The sequence below is a fragment of the Urocitellus parryii genome, chromosome 5 (genome assembly GCF_045843805.1).
Source record: "Urocitellus parryii isolate mUroPar1 chromosome 5, mUroPar1.hap1, whole genome shotgun sequence".
Classification (NCBI taxonomy): Eukaryota; Metazoa; Chordata; class Mammalia; order Rodentia; family Sciuridae; genus Urocitellus; species Urocitellus parryii.
In genome coordinates, this window is record NC_135535.1 from 4,004,993 (window position 1) to 4,023,734 (window position 18,742).

Genomic DNA, 18,742 nt, shown 5'->3' on the forward strand with positions numbered 1-18,742 from the left:
GAGTCACGGCCTGGGTTCCAGTCCTGCTCCATCCCTCAGTCCAGGTGTCCCCTCTGCCTCAGTCCCCTCCCCTGTGAAGTGGCAATGCCAGGGACCACCGTGAAGCTCCCAGGAGAATGCAGGGGAGGGGCTGGCAGTGCTGGCCCGGGACAGCGGGGCGCCCCAGCTCCTCAGGCGGCTCTAGAGAGTCCGCATCCCCTCGCAGGGTAGCCCGAGCGCACTCGGCCGCAGCCAGCTCCCCAGACCTCTGGCCACCGCACTGGCTCCCTGGCCCTGCTGACCTCTGACCTCCCCTGACTTCCTCACCTTGGCACCTGTGCCCCTGCCAGGCCACCAGGAGTGTGCCTGCCACACACAGCACGGCACAGCACGCCCGTGCACACACACCCCTCCCACAGCACACACTGCAGCACGCACGCCGCACACACATCACACACACGCCACACGTGCACGTCACAAGCACACCACATGCATGTGCTGCCGACCCCAGCTCACACGGCAGGCGTGCTCTCACGAGAGAGCATGGTCGTTTTGTTAAGACTTTTTCAAAATGTCGGTTCCTCCAGGGAGCCCTCCTGGACTGCACCCACAGGGAATCCTGTGCCCTCCCAGAACGTCACTGGGACCCCCTTGAGGGTGGCTCCCCCTGCCCGGGCCGAGCTCCAGGGCTCCCTGGGGGGCTTTTCAGGGGCGGGAGCTCCTCAGAGGAGGGGTCTAATGCCCTTCCCCGCTGGGGCTTCCCTCGGACGTCTGCCCAAGTGAGACGCAGGGATAGGGATTCCTGTACTTCCTTGACCCTGTCCATCGTGGACCCCCAGCCGGGACCTCCGGCAGCACAGGACCCCAGGGCTCCTCCTGGCTCCCTGAAAAGCCAGGTTGGAGCCCAGCCGTGCTGAGCCGGCCGCCCTGGGGCAGCCACCGGGTCAGGGACATCAGAACCCCGCCGTCTGGGGACCTGCAGTGGCTGAGCTGGGGTCTGGCCTGGCGGGCGGCAGTGCCAGGGGGGAAGCCCAGGGGAGGAGGCTGGCTGGGGGCGAGGCCCGGCAGGCGGGGCCCAGAGGACTCGGGCCTTGAGGGGAGGGGCGCCACCCCCCAGGTCTTCCCAGTGGAGTCCCTGGCCCTCCCCGGTCCTCACCAGGACAGCGGACACCCGGGGAAGAGGGCCCAGCGGGTCTGCTTTTGTGGGGCATCAGGAGGTGGGCAGTCAGCCCTGGCATGAAGCCAGCCATGTGGTCAGCTCTCAAGGGCTCTTCAGTGCCCGGCCCTGACTCCTGACCTTACTGGGTCTGTGGGCCTCACCTGGGCCCCAGCAGCAGGGGACGCTGGTGCGGTGGTGCTGGGGCAGGGCCTGTGCCTCCACCCTGCCCTGAGTTTCCGGTGGTCTCCACCTGCCCCCGGCCTCCTGGCTGTTGCCAAGATGGGGTGAGATTCCTGCTCCACTCTGGGCTCTCCGAGGGCACTTGTGGTCTGCTTGCTGCCACACGTCACCAGGTGCTGGGGACATGGAGGTAACCCAAGGTCAGGATGGAAGGGCACCGGGCCTGGGGCTGTGGAAGAGAAGAGATTAGAGCTGGGTCTGTCCACTTCAAGGGCTGGGAAGTGCCCACATAGCCCTAACCAGGTGAAGAGGGGCGTCTGGGAAGGCTGCCTGGAGGCGGGGGATTGGGACAGGCCCAGGGAGGCCCCCAGGAATGGGTGTGAAGGGGGAGGGAATCCGCCGGAAGGCCAGGAAGGCCGCGCAGTGATGTGAGCAGCACCCAAAGGACTGAGTCGTGTCCAGGCAGAGGATGGGGACAGAGTCCCAGGGAGCAGCCAGGTGCTGGCCAGCGGGGGAGGGAGCTTGGCTCTGCTGGCAGGGGGACGGTGAAGGTGCCACAGGGGGGCCTTGCCCAGGTGGCCCTGGAAGGGCCCAGCTGGTGGCTGGGGGTGAGGTAGGCCAGACAGTGCCCAGCTCCCAGCGCCCAGGGACTCTGAGCCAGGCAGGGGGTCAGGGGCGTCACGGGCAGCCAGGGTGGAAGGTGGGTGGTCACAGAGCAGGAGGTGGGATCCTGGCCGGGGTGGGGCTTCCACGGGAGGCAAGACCCGATGCCGTCTTCCATGCACACGTGGTCCCCATGGACCGTCCAGAGGAGCAGTGGCCAGCGGCCCACAGGGCTGGAGCCTGTTCCCACTGCCCACTCCAGGCAGGACCTCTTGGGAACAGGGCCAGGGGTTGATGACCGTGTTACGCACCACGGTCAAGGTCACAGCGGAGAGTGAGTGTCTGCTGTATGCCATGTACTGCCCTCAGCACACCCTGCGAGGCAGGTCCTGTCTGCCCCCCTTGGGTGAGGTGGAAGCTCAGAGAAGGCACGTGATGAGCCCAGGGTCGCACAGCAGGGGCCCCAGGTCCCACTCTCCTGGGGCACCTGACAGAGCTGGGCCTCACTGTCCACGCCGTCTCTCTCCACAGGGAGCCGCGAGGCCGCCTTCACCTACGCCATCACCGCCGCTGGCGTGGCCCACGCGGTCACTGCCGCCTGCAGCCAGGGCAACCTGAGCAACTGCGGCTGCGACCGCGAGAAGCAGGGCTACTACAACCAGGCGGAGGGCTGGAAGTGGGGCGGCTGCTCCGCGGACGTGCGCTACGGCATCGACTTCTCCCGGCGCTTCGTGGACGCCCGCGAGATCAAGAAGAACGCGCGGCGCCTCATGAACCTGCACAACAACGAGGCGGGCAGGAAGGTGGGTGGCCGCTGGCCCAAGGGGCAGGAGGACAGGGCCCGAGGGGTGGGAGGGCCGGCCCGTGGCGGGGACGGACCCTGCTTCCGCGCAAGCCTGACTGACCCCGCAGGGACCTGAGGGTCGCGGAGGCCCAGGCCGCAGCCCCGTGTCCCTGCCCTGGTGCTCCTGGTCCCAGAGGCCACCGCAGGCCGGTCAGGGCTTCCTGGAGGAGCCGTGGGCGCAGAAGGGTCCAGCCCCAGGACAGGCAGAGGCTGTGGGGCTGGAGGAGGCCAGCCTCGGGCGCGAGCGCTGGACGGGGAGATGGCGCAGGAGACTGAGATGCACTGGGGGAGAAGGCAGGGCGAGCCGCTGCTCGGCGAGATGAGGGCCCCAGATACGGCCTGGGAGGAGCAGCTGCCGCGGTGGCGGCCGGCGGCGAGATGGCCCGAGATAGGGTGGCAGCCGGGCGGAACACCCTGCCGGGTCTGGCTTCCCGGCCTCAGGGGCTGCAGCGGCCACAGGGCCTGAGGGGCTTCTGGGGCCTGGTCAGGCAAGAGGAGAGGCCTGGCCAGAACCCCTGCCTCAGGGACCCTGGCTGAGGCCACCGGCTCCCTCCCACGCCAGGCAGGGGATCCGGGGGCCACGCTGCACTCACCCGGGGCGGTGGGGGGCTCAGGGCAGGGCTGGAGTCGGTCACCTTGATGGGCGTGCGTGAGCCGCACTGGTGAGGGCTGCAAAGGCCCAGGCTGGGGGGCAGGAGGGCCCAGTGGGCTGGGCTCAGACTCCAGAGGGCCTTGAGCAGGCTGGGCTGGACAGCTAGGTGGGGGTGGCCGTAGCAGGTGGTGTCGGTCGTGGTCACCTGGGTACGTGGATGGACAGGTGAGGAGGAGTGAGGGACCCAGCCTGGACTCCAGGAGCCTCAGCAGATGGAATAGGAGGAGGAGGGTGTGGGTGGCCTGCTGAGGCTCCCTGGAGGGAAGACAGGTCATTGGATGCCCTGCCCTGTGTCCTGCAGCAGGTTAGCTTCTACGCCGGGGCTTTCTCTCCCTGTCCCCCATCTCACAGATGAGAACAGTAAGGCCTGGAGCAAGCAGCAGAGCTGGCCATGCGGCCCTGCAGCCTGAGCTCTGGTCACTGCCAGTGGGGACGTGTGAGCAGCAGAGCTGGGGAGGGTGCCGAGGCAGAGGGTCCGCACAGCCTGAGGCCCGGCCTCCACTCACGGGTGATGGGCTGCGAGGAGGCGGGCAGCCTGTGTGGGCTGCATGGTGGAGGACCCTGATGGCCAGGCTGGGCCTTGACCCCAGACCATAGCCAGGTGCGAGGGCAGGTGCTAGGGCCAAGGTCACATGTGCTCAGGGTGGACTACCAGGAGGGCCCGGCTGGCCTGGAGCTCCGGGTGTTGGCAGCTTACAGGGGCTGAAAAGGCTCAGGGCTGAGGTGACAGGCAGGACTGGCCTCCCGGAGACGCAGGAGGGGAGAGGCCAAGGAGGCTGGTGGGCCCAGGGGTGTGGGAGGGAGACTGGTTAAGTCTTGGCACCGAGCTGCCTGGCCAGGGGACAAGGACGGAGGAGGGCACAGTATGGCGGGGTTCGACCAGGGAGAAGCTCTGTGCTGAGATGGGAACAGACTGTGGGCTTGGTCAGGGACAGGGTGGCCACGGGGGAGGGCTCTAAAGGGTCATTGGCCTGTCCCCTTCTTCTCCGCAGTGCTGAGGACCCAGCCCCATGCATGCCGGGCAGGCTGTCCACCCAGCCCCATGCCAGCCCGAGTTTTCAGGCCTCCGTGTGTTTATTTCACTGTCGGGGATCAAACAGGCCCGCGACCCCAGAGCTGCAGCCCAATCCACACAATGGGGACAGAACCCAGGCCTGGCCAACACAGTCTTTCTGCTGAGGCTCCATTTCCCCCTCTGCAGCCCTCAGTGATAAATCTTGTGAGCTGTCTCGCACACACGTGACCAGAGCCGTAGCTTCAGGGTGGCTCTTGAGGGCTGGGGTCCTTTGTGCTCCCAGCAGTGCGGTGCTTACCATGGTGGGCTCCCCCAGACTCCCCCAAGAGCTGAGTCCAGACCTTCCGGGAGCCCCGACCCCCCTCGCAGGTCACCCGGGCCTGCCTTGTCGGCATGGCCCAGGACCAGTTGCGGAGCAGGTCCAGCGGGACCCAGGGATTGCTGCAGATACTGGCGGCTGGGCGGCTCTCCTGGTGAATCAGAGTCTGGATCAGTGTGGGCAGGGCTCTGCTCCCTCTGGGCTCTGGGAGGCGCCTTCCTGCCTCGTCCTCCCTGCGAGCTGCTGGGCTCCTGGGCCGCGTGGCTCTGGTCTGGGCCTGCCTCCGGGGCCTCTCTGGATAGGCTTCCTTCGTCCTGCACAAGTCCACTCTCCCTGGATTCCGGGTCCCATTCCAGGGGACAGCTCCATCCTTGCTTTAGTTACACCCACAAAGCCTGTTTCCAGTAAGGTCACCGTCTGAGGCTCCAGTGGAAGTGAATCAGTGGGCCCCATCCACCGGCCACTCTGGCCTTCACCCCAGGCGGCGTGGGTCAGGCCACCATCTGGTGGGCCTGAGGCAGACAGGCTAAGCTGGAGACCCTCACGGGGGCTTCCCCCAGCCCGGCCCTGGCTGCCCTCCCTCAGGCCCCTCCCAGGCTGTGGTGGCCCTCAGGAGTGGTCCACAGTGCCCGGGCAGAAGGAGCTCCCAGACTGTCCCCTGAAGTTGGCAGGTGTGTGTTCCCTGGTGTCACCTGGGGCAGGGCAGTGGGCCAGGTGGGGTGGCACTTGGGCAGGTGGGAGGTGGATCTCCCCACTCTCCACAGCGAAGGCAAGTGCAGGTCCACCTGGGAAGGTGGGGCCTCCTCTAGGTGGCCAGATGAGGCTGGACGCTACCAGCGAGACCAGCCCTGGGGCCTCGCTGGCAGGACAGTCTTGGTGCAGCCTTAGTGTGATGGAGTGTCCGGGACCCTGCTGCGGGGAGGGGCGTGTGGATGCCTGAGGGCCACCGAGGAGTGACATGCAGGGACATTGCCCCTCAGGCCTGTGGGGCCTCCTGTTCTCGGTCCATGCTGTGGTCAGAGAGTGCTCAGGGAGAGGTCAGGCAGTGCAGGGTGTGAGAGGACCACGGCGGTTCCCGGTTGGAGGTGATGCACCTCTGTGGCACCAGAGCCGGCCCTGCAGTGTCCAGACACCAGACTCCTGGCCTGCCGGCCTGTCCCTGAAGGACTTTGGTTCCCAACCTCAGGGCTCCCCTAGTCTGTTGGAGATGGAGCCCTGCCCCCCAGCATGGCCGCACCCTGGTTCTGGACCCCACTCCACAGTGGAGGGCCCTGGCTGGATGGGGGGCTCGGCTGCCCGGGCAGGGCCAGCTCCCCGTGCACATGCCAGGTGGTCTCCTGGGTGCAGGGCTGGTCTCGGTGCCCTGAGGTCCCAGCTGCCGCTCTGACCCCAAGGAGTAGAAGGAAATGGGAGTTCTGGAGTCCAGAGAGGCTCTGGCCCCAGGACCTGCCAAGCAAGGCCTCGGCTCCTCATTCTGCAAAGACCTGCCCACTTGGCTTCACCTGCTGCTGTCCCCAGCAGGGCTGCATGGGGGGGTCTGGATGTCCCCTGGTGTCAGAGGGTGCCACCTGGCTGGGGGCTTTGGTGGGGACAGGAGTGAGGGGCTCACCAGGGGAGGAGGGAGCGAGTTCAGAAGCAGGCAGCAGAGCTGGGCAGGGAGACAGCATCCAGCAGCCACAGTGGGACACCAGATGGCAGCCAGGGGTTGACCGCCTGGCCCACACAGCCCCCAGCCTGGACACCTCTGCAGCTTGGCCATCCCAGGAGGGTCAGCAGATGGGGTGGGGCAGGCTGTGCCTGGCTGGGACTCTGAGAGGTGCCTGTCAGCTCTGGGGAGTGCCTGGCCTGAGGGGGTGGCCATGTGGCTAGGTCAGACAGGGCTTCCGGTTTGCAGGAGGCTCGTGGGGAGGAGGGGAGGGGGCAGAGGAAGCTGCCCCAGGTGACGGGCTGCAGGAGGAGGCCCCGCAGTGCCTTTCCCCAGGCCACCTCCCCACAGCCCTCTGTCTCACACCCTCCACCCAGACACCCCTTGTCCTTGTCTCAGTTCCACTGCAGATGTCCCCTAAGCCTGATCTCTCCCTCCATGGGACCCTGGGCCCTTCCTCCCTCAGCCTGTTCCTGGTGGGACGTCACCCAGCCTCCTCCCAGGACATGGCTCACTCAGAGGAGAATGCCCAGAACGCTAGGCCACGGGCCCAGGTCCCACCCGACTCCCACCCGAGCAGTGACCAGCCCATCTCTCCCTCCTGCTCACGGCCAGCCCTCTCCGCCCCCCGCCCATCTTGAGCCCTCCTGGAACCCCTCCTCTTGGTCTCCATCAGCACCCACTGCGAGGTCACCTGCTCCAGGAAGCCCTCCTAGGCACCGTCACCTGCACAGGGTCAGGTTCTCGAGGGCCCCGGGTCCCTTCAGGTGGCACGTCTGTCTCCCACACTGGGTGCCAGCCCCCAGGTCACCCCGAGGTCCAGAGCTCACACACCAGGCCGGGGATGGTGCCTGGGCAGGGCCATCTCGAGGACACTTTCTCTGGCCCTCGCTCTTTCTTTCACTTATCTGCACATTCGCTCCTTCCTTTGCTGAGGCTTCTTGTCTGGGACAGAGCTGGCCCACAGCAGGAGCCCCACCACGGTGGGTTCCAGCCTGGGGCAGGGTGGCCAAGCCCTGGTGCCCTGCTGCCGACGGGAGGCCCACAGACCTGACAGCTGACAGATGGCCCTTCTGCAGCCGCGGGGCGGCTAATGATTCCCCATCTTTAATCAGGCCCGCTGGCAGGGCCCTTTCGATCCGAGTAAATGAGTAGCTGGGGTCAGGGCTGGCTCTGGGAATCGGCCTTCCGGGGCCGTGGAGGGAGGCCCAAGGAAAACATGGGCTGCGCCCGCCGAGGGCCCCGGTGGAGCCAGGAAGAAAGAACAGCCACCGGCCGGGCGGGGGCAGCGGCTTCCCAGTAGACGGCACGGCTGGCCCCGCTGACCATGCCCAGCTCCCCTGCCCCGCCCGGTACTGAGCCCCATGGGCGTGCCAGGCTCCCATTAAACAGCACTGATTAAGCCCTGACTGTATGCAATGCCCTACAGCAGGCACAAGGGCAGGCACAGATGGACGGGTGGAGGGACCACATTAAGCACCTTCAGTTGCTGGGGCTCCGCACCTGCTGTCTGGCAAGTACCACAGCTCCCCAGCCTCGGTGGCCTCAGAGCCCTGAAGGTGGCCCAGAGAATTGAACAAGACACATCTGACGAATGGACACCAGGCTCTGCTGGCCCCAAATATTCTCAGGTTGCTTGCAATGTCCTGGGCATTGGGAATATTCTAAGCAGCCTGTTTAGTGGATGAGGAGACTGAGGGTCAGAGAGGTAGAGACACTTGCCCATGGGCCCACAGCAGGAAGTGGAGGAGCTAGCTGCAGGGTCAGGCTGGAGGTGGGGAAGGGGTGATGGGTGGGTGGGGACCCTGGCCAGGCCTCACTGAGCAGCTGCTGTGTTGCCCGCAGGTCCTGGAGGACCGCATGAAGCTGGAGTGTAAGTGTCACGGGGTGTCGGGCTCGTGCACCACCAAGACCTGCTGGACCACGCTGCCCAAGTTCCGCGAGGTGGGGCACCTGCTCAAGGAGAAGTACAACGCGGCCGTGCAGGTGGAGGTGGTGCGGGCCAGCCGCCTGCGGCAGCCCACCTTCCTGCGCATCAAACAGCTCCGGAGCTACCAGAAGCCCATGGAGACAGACCTGGTGTACATTGAGAAGTCGCCCAACTACTGCGAAGAGGACGCGGCCACGGGCAGCGTGGGCACGCAGGGCCGCCTGTGCAACCGCACCTCGCCGGGTGCTGACGGCTGCGACACCATGTGCTGCGGGCGTGGCTACAACACGCACCAGTACACCAAGGTGTGGCAGTGCAACTGCAAGTTCCACTGGTGCTGCTTCGTCAAGTGCAGCACCTGCAGCGAGCGCAGCGAGGTCTTCACCTGCAAGTGAGGCCCCGCCCCGCCCGCCGGGCAGCGCCTGCCAGGCTCCTGGGCCCCGGGAGCCAGCGAGGCCCTCTCTCTTCCTGGGGAAAGTGAACCTCGAGGACACGCGTGGATCTCAGGACAGAGTGACAATGAGACTCTGAGGTGGCCTGCTTGCCGGGTAGCCAAACACCGAGAGGCCTCACTGGCCGGTGACGCTCAAAATGGTTCCCTGGCCATGCCCCCCGGGCGGGCAGTGGGCGCAGGCACTGACGAGGTGATTTATGTTTTCCTGGCATCAGAAGAGGGTCTCGGCCCCAGCCAGAGGGAGCCGTCCTCCCTCCATGCCACGCGGCCCCCAGTGCCCCTCTGCCCTCTTCCAGCCCCTGGCCATCAGGCCTTCTGTCCCCGCAGGTCACAGGTGCCAGCGGCTGGCAGGAGGCATGTGGGTCCCAGGGTAGAGCTGGGCAGGGGCTCGGGGGGTCTAGAAGAGGGCCTCAGGAGAGCGTCCCTCCTGTCCTGGAAACCATGTCCAGCAAATCAAAATGTCACCACACTGGCCCCAGGATTGCCACAGCCCCCCACACCCTCACCTGCCAGTCAGACACTAACCTGTCACCTCCCATGCTCAGAGCCCTCCCACCTGAGTCACCGGACCCCCGAGTCAGCAGGGGCTGGTGGAAGAAGGGGGCATGGCAGATCCTGGCCAGGTGTTTGCCTACTTGACGGATGGGGATACTGAGGCCCAGAGCGGCCCACGGACCGGCCACATCCTCTGTACCTGCACTCCCCTGCCTCCGCTCCCACCAGCCTCCTCTGGCAATAAGCAGGGTGGCATGAGGCAGCTGCCTGGAGAGACCTGGATGTCCCCGCACCCCCCTCCTGGGGCCCTGGGGCTTCCCTGAGCCCCGGCCTGCTGCCTCACCCTGGCTACACGCTGGCCTCCAGGGCCTGGGGCTGCCGGCCCCTGTGACCGCTCTGCCCCTACCTGGCCCTGTTTCCTCAGCCCTGGTCCCAGGACTTGGGCTGCCCTGCCTGCTGTCCTGGAGGACTCCTGCTCCCCGGCCCTCCCGCCGGCCAGCTCAGCTCCCTGAAACCTGGAGACCGGCTGCGAGGCTGCCCGAGGGTGGAGCTGCAGGCTCAGGGCTGGCGTGTCCTTTCTGGAGTCCCCCCACCCCCATCCCCATCCCCGAGTTACCAGCGAAGAGAAGGGACTGGCCAAGGTCAGAGAGACGGCTGGCCTGGCTCTGGTCACTGCCCATTGTCTGCTGCCCAATTGGGCTGTTCTCTTAGCAGAAGCCCTTGGAGACTTGTTCTTGGGCCACCAACGAGCCAAGTGGCCTGGACGTTTGCCTGGGGCTGGTGCCCTGGCTGGGCCCTGGCTCTGCGTGCAGCACATTCGCCCCCAAACCCCAGGACGCTCTGAGCCTCTGGGCTGCTGGGAGCGGCCTGCCCCTCGCCCCGATCCTGGACACCACATGTGCACAGGCCCTGCGTCCTCGGCCACCGGACCTGGTTAACTTATATTGTTATATAGCGTCCAAATGTTTATAGTGTCTTTTAAGTTATTGTGACCTACACTGGGTACTGGAGGTGAGGGGGTGGCTGCAGCCACTGTCCCCTGAGCCAGGCTCCTCCTTCTGCTTGAAATGGACCCTCGGGGCCTCTGATGCCACTGAGGCACTGCACTGTCCCTGGGCCACCAGGCACCCCACTGAGCCCCACCCCCACAGTCTGTCTGACACAGACCCTTCCCTTGGGGGAGGGAGGGGCCACTGTGGCCCAGGTGGGGACCCTGGTCACCCTCATGCCATGCGCAGGGGCAGTGGTGGCCAGGCATGGCCTGTCCCCGAAGCACCCCACTCCTGGCGGGCTGCATTGCTGGCCTCCCCCAAAGGGGACCACTTGGCCTCAATAAAAGCTGGAATCAGAAGAGTGAGTGTCTTTGGGGTCCCTGTGTGACGCTCTACAGCTCCTGCCGGGTGGGGGACACATGTGCCAGCTCCCCAAGGTCGTCCTCATCCTTCTTCCTTCCTCGTCCCCTCTGTGGGCCGAGAGGCTCCCGCCTCCCATCCACGCACCCCAGGCCCCCGCCCAGGCCCAGGCTGGACTCTGGCCTCCAGGGCCACCGGTGGGCTGGACACAGACCTGAGCCTCTGGGGATGACAGTCCAGGCTCAGGCTGACCGCAGGTAGGCGCTGCTCTCGGGGGACAGGGCAGTGGCCTCATGCCTGCTGCTGTCCCTTTGATCTGAAGCAGGGTCCGGGCTTGGTGGGCGGTGGGCCTGTGCAGCTGTGCCCCGTGGCTCAGGGCTCAAGGGCTCCAGGGCCCTCCGAGCTCCCAGCAGGCCTGGAAGGACAGCTGAGGTCCCCGGCTCAGCGGCCTGGCTGCCCACAGGCCTCCCTGCCTCTCCCCAGAGGCCAGGCTGTGGTAACCCGGCACTGCCTGCCTTGAATGGCATTCCTGCCCAGGGCCGGAGGCATGCGGCGGGGCCGGTTTGGCCACTGCCCGCGGTCCCCGGCAGCCTGGCATCGGGCGGAACCGCTGATCAAACAGCCCGTCCCCACGGTGCCCAGTAGGGCACCCGCAGAAACTGGCCCCGAGACGGGCCTCCGTGGTGGCCCCGAGGTGGGCTTTCCACGGGGGACACCTCCCAGGAGAGATGGGAGAGCCCTGAACCTGGAGCCAGCCCTGGACCCCGGGCACGTGGAGGACCTTGGGCCACCCTCCCCCTGTGTGGCCTGGGTCTCCCCATTTGAGGGCACGAGGGACCTGGGGCAGGACGGTGGTCGGCAGCCTCAGGGTGCCGGCAGGTGTGGCCGTCTGGGCCGGGCCGTCTGGCAGGAGGCCCTGGTTCCCCACGAGACGCAGAGCGAGTCCTGGTGGCGGCGGGCAAGGCCGGGGTCCGGCGACTCCCACGGGCCCAGGAATGAGGAAAGACTCGGAGGAGCCCGGCCCCAGTGCCCGGCTGCTCTGATCTCCTGGCTGCAGTTCAAGCCGGCCCCGGCCTCCCAGGGCTGCCCTGCACATCCTCCAGGGGTCCTGCCCAGGGGCCTCGAGGCCCAGCTGTGGCGAGGCGACGACCCCGCCCTGGCTCCGGCCGCCCTCCAGCCTGGGCAGTGGCCCCCTCCCCCGTGGACGGGGCCTGGTCTCTCCCACACGCTGGCCCCTCGGCCCCAGTCCCGTCTCTTGCCGTGGGCAGGGCCCCATTTCTGTGGCTTCCTGCCCCCGCAGGCGGAGTCCTCTGAAAGGAGCAGCCCCACGGAGCCAGCCCCTGAGCCAGGTGGCAGGGGTCTGCGGCCGTCCACACTCCACCACTCCCCTCCACTTCAGTCAGCGCTGGTTGCCCTCATAGACGGGGAGCAGAGAACTGGGGAGCTGTCCACGGCAGCTGTGAGAGACAGAGCCAGGATTTGAACCCAGGCCCTCTGGTCTTCCTTTTACCCACCTCATATGCCTCCTCTCCTGTGGGGAAACTGAGGCCCCAGAACCTTGTTCAAGGCCACACAGATGAGTGTGAAAGGAGAGGAGTGGACAAGCAGTTCTATCTCCACTAAGGAGAAAACAGGAAAGACAGGGTTAAGACGCAGCAGGCCAGACCTGGGTTAGACTTTTGGGTGAACTGGAGAGGGATCAGAAGGGAGGGTGTAGGCTATTCTCTCCCAGGTGAAGGGAGGAAGTACTGGTGTCCAGGTGGGTGAGGCTGTGGTCTGTGGGGCCAAGAGGGAGGCAGGCAGGAGGGGGATGAGAGGGAAGTGCACGTGGAACCCCTGCAAGCTCCAACAGGAAGGTGTGGGGTCCTCTGAGCAGAGGTCAGCGCTGTCCAGGAGGCCCTGAGCCGGGGCTCGCCTGCTGTGGGCGCTGTTCCTGGCTGGCCAGAGCCGCCTCCTGACCCTGGGACGGGCCTGCTCTTCCTCCAGTCCTCGACCTCGAAGCACCAGGGACGGACAGCTGCTAGCCAGGGCCTCCTGGACAGAACCTGGGAGTCCTGTGACCAGGAGCCGGAGGTGCACCCACCGCAGGCCCAGGAGAGGCCCTGGACGTGGGCAGCGGCCTGCAGAAGGCACGAGCAGGGTCCTGGCACCCACGGCCTGCCCTGGGGCCCCGTGACCCCGCCCCGAAGCCAAACCCCCACCTCACCTTGGGACGCCTGGAGGTTGGGGCAGGGGCTGCCTGGCCGGGCCCCTCCTGTGTCCAGCTGGAATCCTGTGGCCACCAAGGGAACCCCTGTGGCCTTTCGAGGAGGCAGAAGACGGGACGGGGCCGGCTGCGGATCGGAGTCCTCTCACTCCACCTGCAGGCAGAGGGCTAGGGCAGGGAAGCAGGCTGGACATCCTCCTGGCCAGACGCAGGTGTCCTTTCTGGGCCTGGCTGGGCCCTCTGGGTGGGCAGCCCCACATCCAGTGTCCTTCCGGGCAGCCCTGGGGAGGGTCTTGGCAGATGGTACTGGGCGGGATCCCCAGGCGTCTGCAGCTCTGGGGCCCCCGCCCAAGCCTCTGGGGTCTGGCCATGGTCTCGCTGCCAGGTGGGCATGGCTGGCCGTTCTGCCGGCTCCGCTGTGTGCCCGCTCCACGGGCCGTGGGCCTGGCCCATGCCCTCCCTGGCTTCTGAGTGCCCTCTGCTCCGGCTCCCAGGCTCTGCCTCACCCCAGCCATGCAGTGTCCACCTCTCACCCTCCGTCATGGCTGCGATGCTGGGTGCCCGGAGCTTGGCTGGCATCGTGGAGCCTCAGCTGGGTTAGAAATGGAGTCCTCCCTCCATCAGCCCAGGCTGGGCGGGGAGTAGAATGACACATAAACAGGCCCCTTTGTCCCCGTGGGACCAAGGCCACCACGGTAGGAAGTCGGGCCGCGGAGCCGGAGGAGACCCAGCCTCGGGAGGGGGCTGGGCAGTGGCTTCCCCGAGGGGCTGGGGTCCAGAGGGGGCCAGGAAGGGGGGAGCTGACGCGCGCCTGGGGGTAAACTGAGGGACAGTGGGCGAGGGCAGAGAGGAGCTGGACGGTCACTGCAAGCTGACAGGGTTCTGGAGAGTTCCGCGAGGACAGAAGGGAGCCTGCAGGTCCTGTGGTCTCCAGCATGGGACAGGACCCTCACTCAGGCAGAGCCCCTCTGGCAAGGGCCTGGGTGCGGGCCTCTCAGCCCCAGCTGCCCCTTTGCCCTGGAGGAAACCGAGCTGCCCCAGACCATGAGGCCTGGGGCCCTGACACCCCTCCCAGGCCTCCCGGCTGGGCCCTCAGAGGCCAGATCCTTGCGTGGGTGCTTCCCAGGGTCCCAGCACCCCACCCAGTGCCCCTGGTACCCTCCACACCCCTCCACCAGCCCCGGTCGCCTTAGGGACTGGCTGATCCTGGAGGGTCCTTGCTGACCTGGGGGTGCTCATCAGACCCCAGGATGGCCCCAGCCCAGCTGGGCACTGGGTGGCTGCCCTCTCTGCCCCTTTGAATGATCAAAGCCAAGGCCCAAGGCACTGAGCTTCTGTCAACCATCTGAGGGGCCGGGCCAGCACTGCCCTGAGAGCAGGCCGCGTTGCTCATCCGTGGGTCCAGACGAGGCGGGCCACCAACGCGTCTCCCCACCTGGGTCCCGGGAAGCGGGATCGATCCTATCTCCACGGCAAGCGCTGGGCGGGGAGCAGCTGCAGCCAGGGACACTTCTGAGTCACTTGAATCTGCTGGAGCCAGGGAGGGCCATGGGCAGGAGGCCACTCCCCAGCTCACAGGCCCCACTCAGTGGGAAGGGCCTGAGGCTTCGGTCTGTGGGCACCCTTGGGTCTTCAGGGACCAGGGTGGCCCACGGCGAGCAGGCCTCGAGCCGCGATCCTCGGGCCTGCTGAGCGGGGAGGGAAGAGGGAGCGTCCTGTCCTGGGGATCCAGCGAGAGAGGAAGTGCCCGGCCCCTGGACGCAGAGTCCACGTCCCGAGGTGCCAGGGCCGGGCGTTAGTGGGACTGCAGCAGGACTCTTGATTCTGTGGCTAGAGGGGGCCTCGGTTCTGGGCCAGGGTCCTGGGAGGCTGCAGTGCTGGGTTCCAGGGGCCTGTCCCCAGGGGCCTCTCCTCAGGTGCTGACCCAGGGGCTCCCTGGGGAGCAAGAAGCGCTTTGCCTCACCCGGACTCACTGGTCCCACAGGTGTCATGGCCACTTCTGCCCACAGGGCGCAGGCGTCTGGAGAGGGCAGGAGACAAGGAGCAGCAGTAAGCGTGACAAATCCCACGGGTCACCGGGGCCCAGGAGAGGAGGGCTGGGGAGGCCTCCATGCTGGTGGGGGGCGCTGGGAGACAGGGAGGTGGAGGGTGTCCAGGCAGGGGGCCGGCCAGGCCAGGGGCCCGGGGGCGGGGGGCTGCTGACTGGAGCTGCTGGCCCAGTGGAGGGAAGAGGGGAGGGAAGGGAGAGCCGTGGGGTGAGGCCGGACACGCAGCAGGGCCCAGCGCAAGGGGACTCAGGGCCACGTGGAGGATCTGGCCGTCCCCCAGTGACTGGGCTGCCCAGCAGGTGCTGCAGAGCTGTTGGCAGATGAGGAAGGGCCCTCAGGACCCTGAGCTGCCGGGCAGGGGAAGCCCGGGTGGGTGGAGGCCGAAGGGTGGTGGGAAGTCTGCCGCTAGAGTGCCTGGCGCCACGGAGAAGCTGCGGGATTCCAGACACCCTGCAGGAGGAGCGTGGTCCAGCAGGCCCCGGACAGGGTCCCAGGGAGAAGGTCAGAGGGGGTGGACGGGGTGCCTGGCCCAGGCTGGGCTCCCCGATGTCCCTCAGCCGTAGGTCCACGGGGCTCCAGGATGAGAGCCGCTGCTGAGTGCTGCGGGGGCCCCCTCGGCCTCCCCAGGTCGGCCTGTGGGCTGGCCGGGCCCTGGGAGCAGGTCAGGCCAGTGTGGCCTGCCTGGGTGACCTCCCCTGTGTGGACAAGACGCCTGGGTGGGAGCAGCCCGAGGCCGGTGGGCCTGTGGGTGGGCTGTCCAGGGTGCCCAGCGGAGCTCGTCCGCCTCACGTGGACGCCAGCTGGGAGCGGGAGCAGAAGTGCCCCTAAGCTGGTGGCCACCCCCTCTCAGGGCCACGGAGGGTCCTGCCACACTCGGGGTAGACTCAGGCAGAGGGTGCTGGGGCGTGGGGAGCCATCAGATGCAGGTCCCTGCCGCGAGGACAGGACTGTCCCTGGGGACTGTCTGGGAACTAAGGCACCCCAGCAGGGACAGGGCTTCTGGGAGGTGCTCTTCTGGAAATTGGATCACTTTGTGGTGAGGCGTGAAGAGCCGGTCCCTCCTGTGCCCACAGCTCTTTACAGTTTACAAATGGCCCCTGTGACCGTCATCTGGCTCAGCCACAAGACCTGGGAGCCCTGTGTCCCAGCCTCCCCTGCCCACCCTGCTCCCTGGCCTCACCCAGCTCACCCCGAGAGCCACACCGTGGGGACTCCTGCCTGGGGACTCCTCCTGACCCTCACAGACCCCTCCCTGGGGACACCAGGTTTGTGACAAATGGCAGCCTGGTGAGCCTCTGGCTGGTGGCTGCACCTGAGGCGTGTGGTGGGACCATGGCTGTGGCCCGTGTCAAAACCTGCCGAGAGTCTGGCCCTGGACCGCCTTTGGGTCCCCCGCTCCTCCTCCTTGGCCCCCGGGTCCCCCCATCGGCCCAGCCCAGCTGTCCCAGCCTGGCCTCTCTTGCCCCCTCTGGCCGAGACACGCCCTCCAGGCCTCTGCTGGGCGGTCACTTCTGTCAAGGCCCTTCGCCTAGGGCCCTGCTGCTGCCCACCTGGGAGTGGCCCTGCCCGGCGCCCCTCCCCTCCCGTGTAGCTGGAATTGGCTGCCTCAGCCGTGACCCTTGCTGGTTCCAATCCTCCTGAGGCTGGCAGTGAAGTCAGAACTTGGCTGTGACCAGGGCCAGACCAGCCTTGCACAACCCAGGCCCGGCGGGCGGGCGGGGCGCGGAATCCCTGCGGGGACCCGGAGGCACCTATTTTTAGCCTCAAGAAGAAAACTAAGCCCCGACACACACAACAGTAACCCAAATATTTGTTTTTATTCTTAAAAGGGCTTGGATGGCGGATGGCAGGCCCGGGGCCTGAAGCGCACGCCTGGCCCAGTTACGCGGGCTCAGAGGACGCCTCCTCTCCTGGGCCCAGCACAGCCTCCTCCAGGGAGCCGGCCCACCCAGCACCGTCCCCTCCCAGGCTACCCAGGCAGTACCCTCCCGCCTTGCCCGGCATCCCTACTGCCCCACACCTGGGCCCTCCTCTGGGCACACCAGACCCAGCCCTGCCCCGTCCCGGGGACTCTCCGCGGAGCCTGCCCTGCTCAGGACTCCTCATGGCCGAGGGGCTGTCCCTGTTCCAGTTCAGGGCAGAGTCCGCTGTGGGGTGCCATTCCCACTGCTCAGTCTTGGTTCCTGAGCTGCATCCTGAGGGCCTGGAGAGGCGGCAGGCTCAGCCGCCACCAAGGACAGCCCCAGGATTCCCACGCCGGGGACCCTGAGGGACAGGGTGCTTGACCCCTGGGGCTGATGGGACAGATGACTTAACACAGCACTGTGTACCCTCTCCCAACTCTGGGGGTTGTTCCTTCCCCAGGCTCTGAGGGAGGACCCTCCCTGCCCCTTCAGTTCCTGGTGGCCACAGTGTCCTTGGCTGCACTCTTCCAGGCCAGGTGTCCACCCCTCCCTTTGCTCTTTTCCCTGGACTTCCCCAGGCCCAAGTCCTTTGCCGTCCTTGGGGTTCATGTGATCACACGGGTCACCTGAGGACCCCAGATGAGCTCCTGTCTCCATGTCTCATGCCAGTCCCATCTACAAAGTGAGGGATGTTCCGGGCTCCAGGGATTAGGCTCTGGGAGTCTTTGAGGGCTACGATTCAGCCTCCTGCAGACGGCCTGGGCTGCACTCCAGGGCAACTCCTTCCAAGCAGAGGACAGAAGGGTCTGTCAAGCCGACCAGGGGATGCTGCCTCCAGAATTTGGGTTTGGGGGAGGAAGCAGGGCTCACAACTGAGCCTCGGCCTGCAGGAGTGATGTTGGCGGGATTGATGAGGAGCAGGTGGCACTGTGGTGACAGCAGGGGAGAGCAGGCCTGAGCGAGCATCCAGCTGTCACCCTCTTGAGCCAGGTTAGCCCTGGTGACCACAGAGCATCTGTCCAGTAAACTGTGGCTCACGCTGTCCACGACTGCTCTGCCCACCCTCCAGCCAGAGGACCTCGGACCTCCAGCTGGTCAGGGTCTGCTGAGGACCTGGTGGAGCACATCCTGTGGTCAGGTGAGGCTGTGAAATCAGGGGCTCTCAGAGTTGTTCCCTGGACACCACCTCCAAGACACATCTCGCTCCCTCCCCCATACCTCACCCCAGAGATACCCAGAGCCTGATCCCTGGAGCCTGGAGTCCCCTCACCTCTGCCACTGATCCTCCCGTGTCACACAGCTGCCACTCAAGGTGACTGAGGCACTGGTCTGTCCAGTTAAGAGAGGCCCTGGGTCTTCTCTGCCTCCCTGAGGCCCTCTGCAGGTCTCATAGGCAGCCCCTGTGCGCCCTCGGTCCCCTGCACCTGGGGCTGTCCCCACAGACCTCTGCCCGCTGTCCTTGTGCTCCTCGCCTGGTGTCCCTCTTCAGAGTCCCCTGATCTGAAGGCTCCCAGTCTCTGGCCGCCCCTCTGCTCCCTGGCACACCCTCAGGCCTCTGGCTGGTTGCCACTGGAATGTCTGTCCCAGCTTGGGGACAGTGGCAGGCTTGTCACCACCCTGGCCCAGGACAGAGCCCAGGCAGGGCAGGACGACAGGGATGCTGAGCCAATGAGTGAGTGTTTTCAGACACTGGTTCAGTGACAAGAAAAAGCCCTGAGCCTGAGGATGACAGTCTCCAAGGACCAGCCCAGTGGTGAGCAGAGCACACACAGGGCGCTGGCCACCCGGCCACCCAGGAGGCCCTGCGGCCCTGTTCTGCCCCACCCCGCAGGGTGAGCCTGTGGCTCTGCCTTCCCCGCAGCTGAGTTCAGTTGCGATGAGAGTATGAGGCTCAGTGGAGCCCTGTCCATCAAGTGCATATATTGAGCACCCACTGTGTGAACTCTGGGGCCACAGG

The 18,742-nt window shown here is 66.4% G+C and overlaps 1 protein-coding gene across 2 annotated transcripts in view; it reads left to right on the forward strand.

Moving 5' to 3' along the window:
- Positions 1-8,721, forward strand: part of Wnt7b (Wnt family member 7B) — a 40,575-nt gene extending 31,854 nt beyond the window's left edge. For both annotated transcript variants that reach the window (XM_026394372.2, XM_026394371.2), the window contains exons 3-4: positions 2,453-2,724; positions 8,242-8,721. In XM_026394372.2, the coding sequence (XP_026250157.1) occupies positions 2,453-2,724; positions 8,242-8,721 (752 nt within the window). The remainder of the gene's footprint in view (positions 1-2,452; positions 2,725-8,241) is intronic.
- Positions 8,722-18,742: the final 10,021 nt, after the last annotated feature.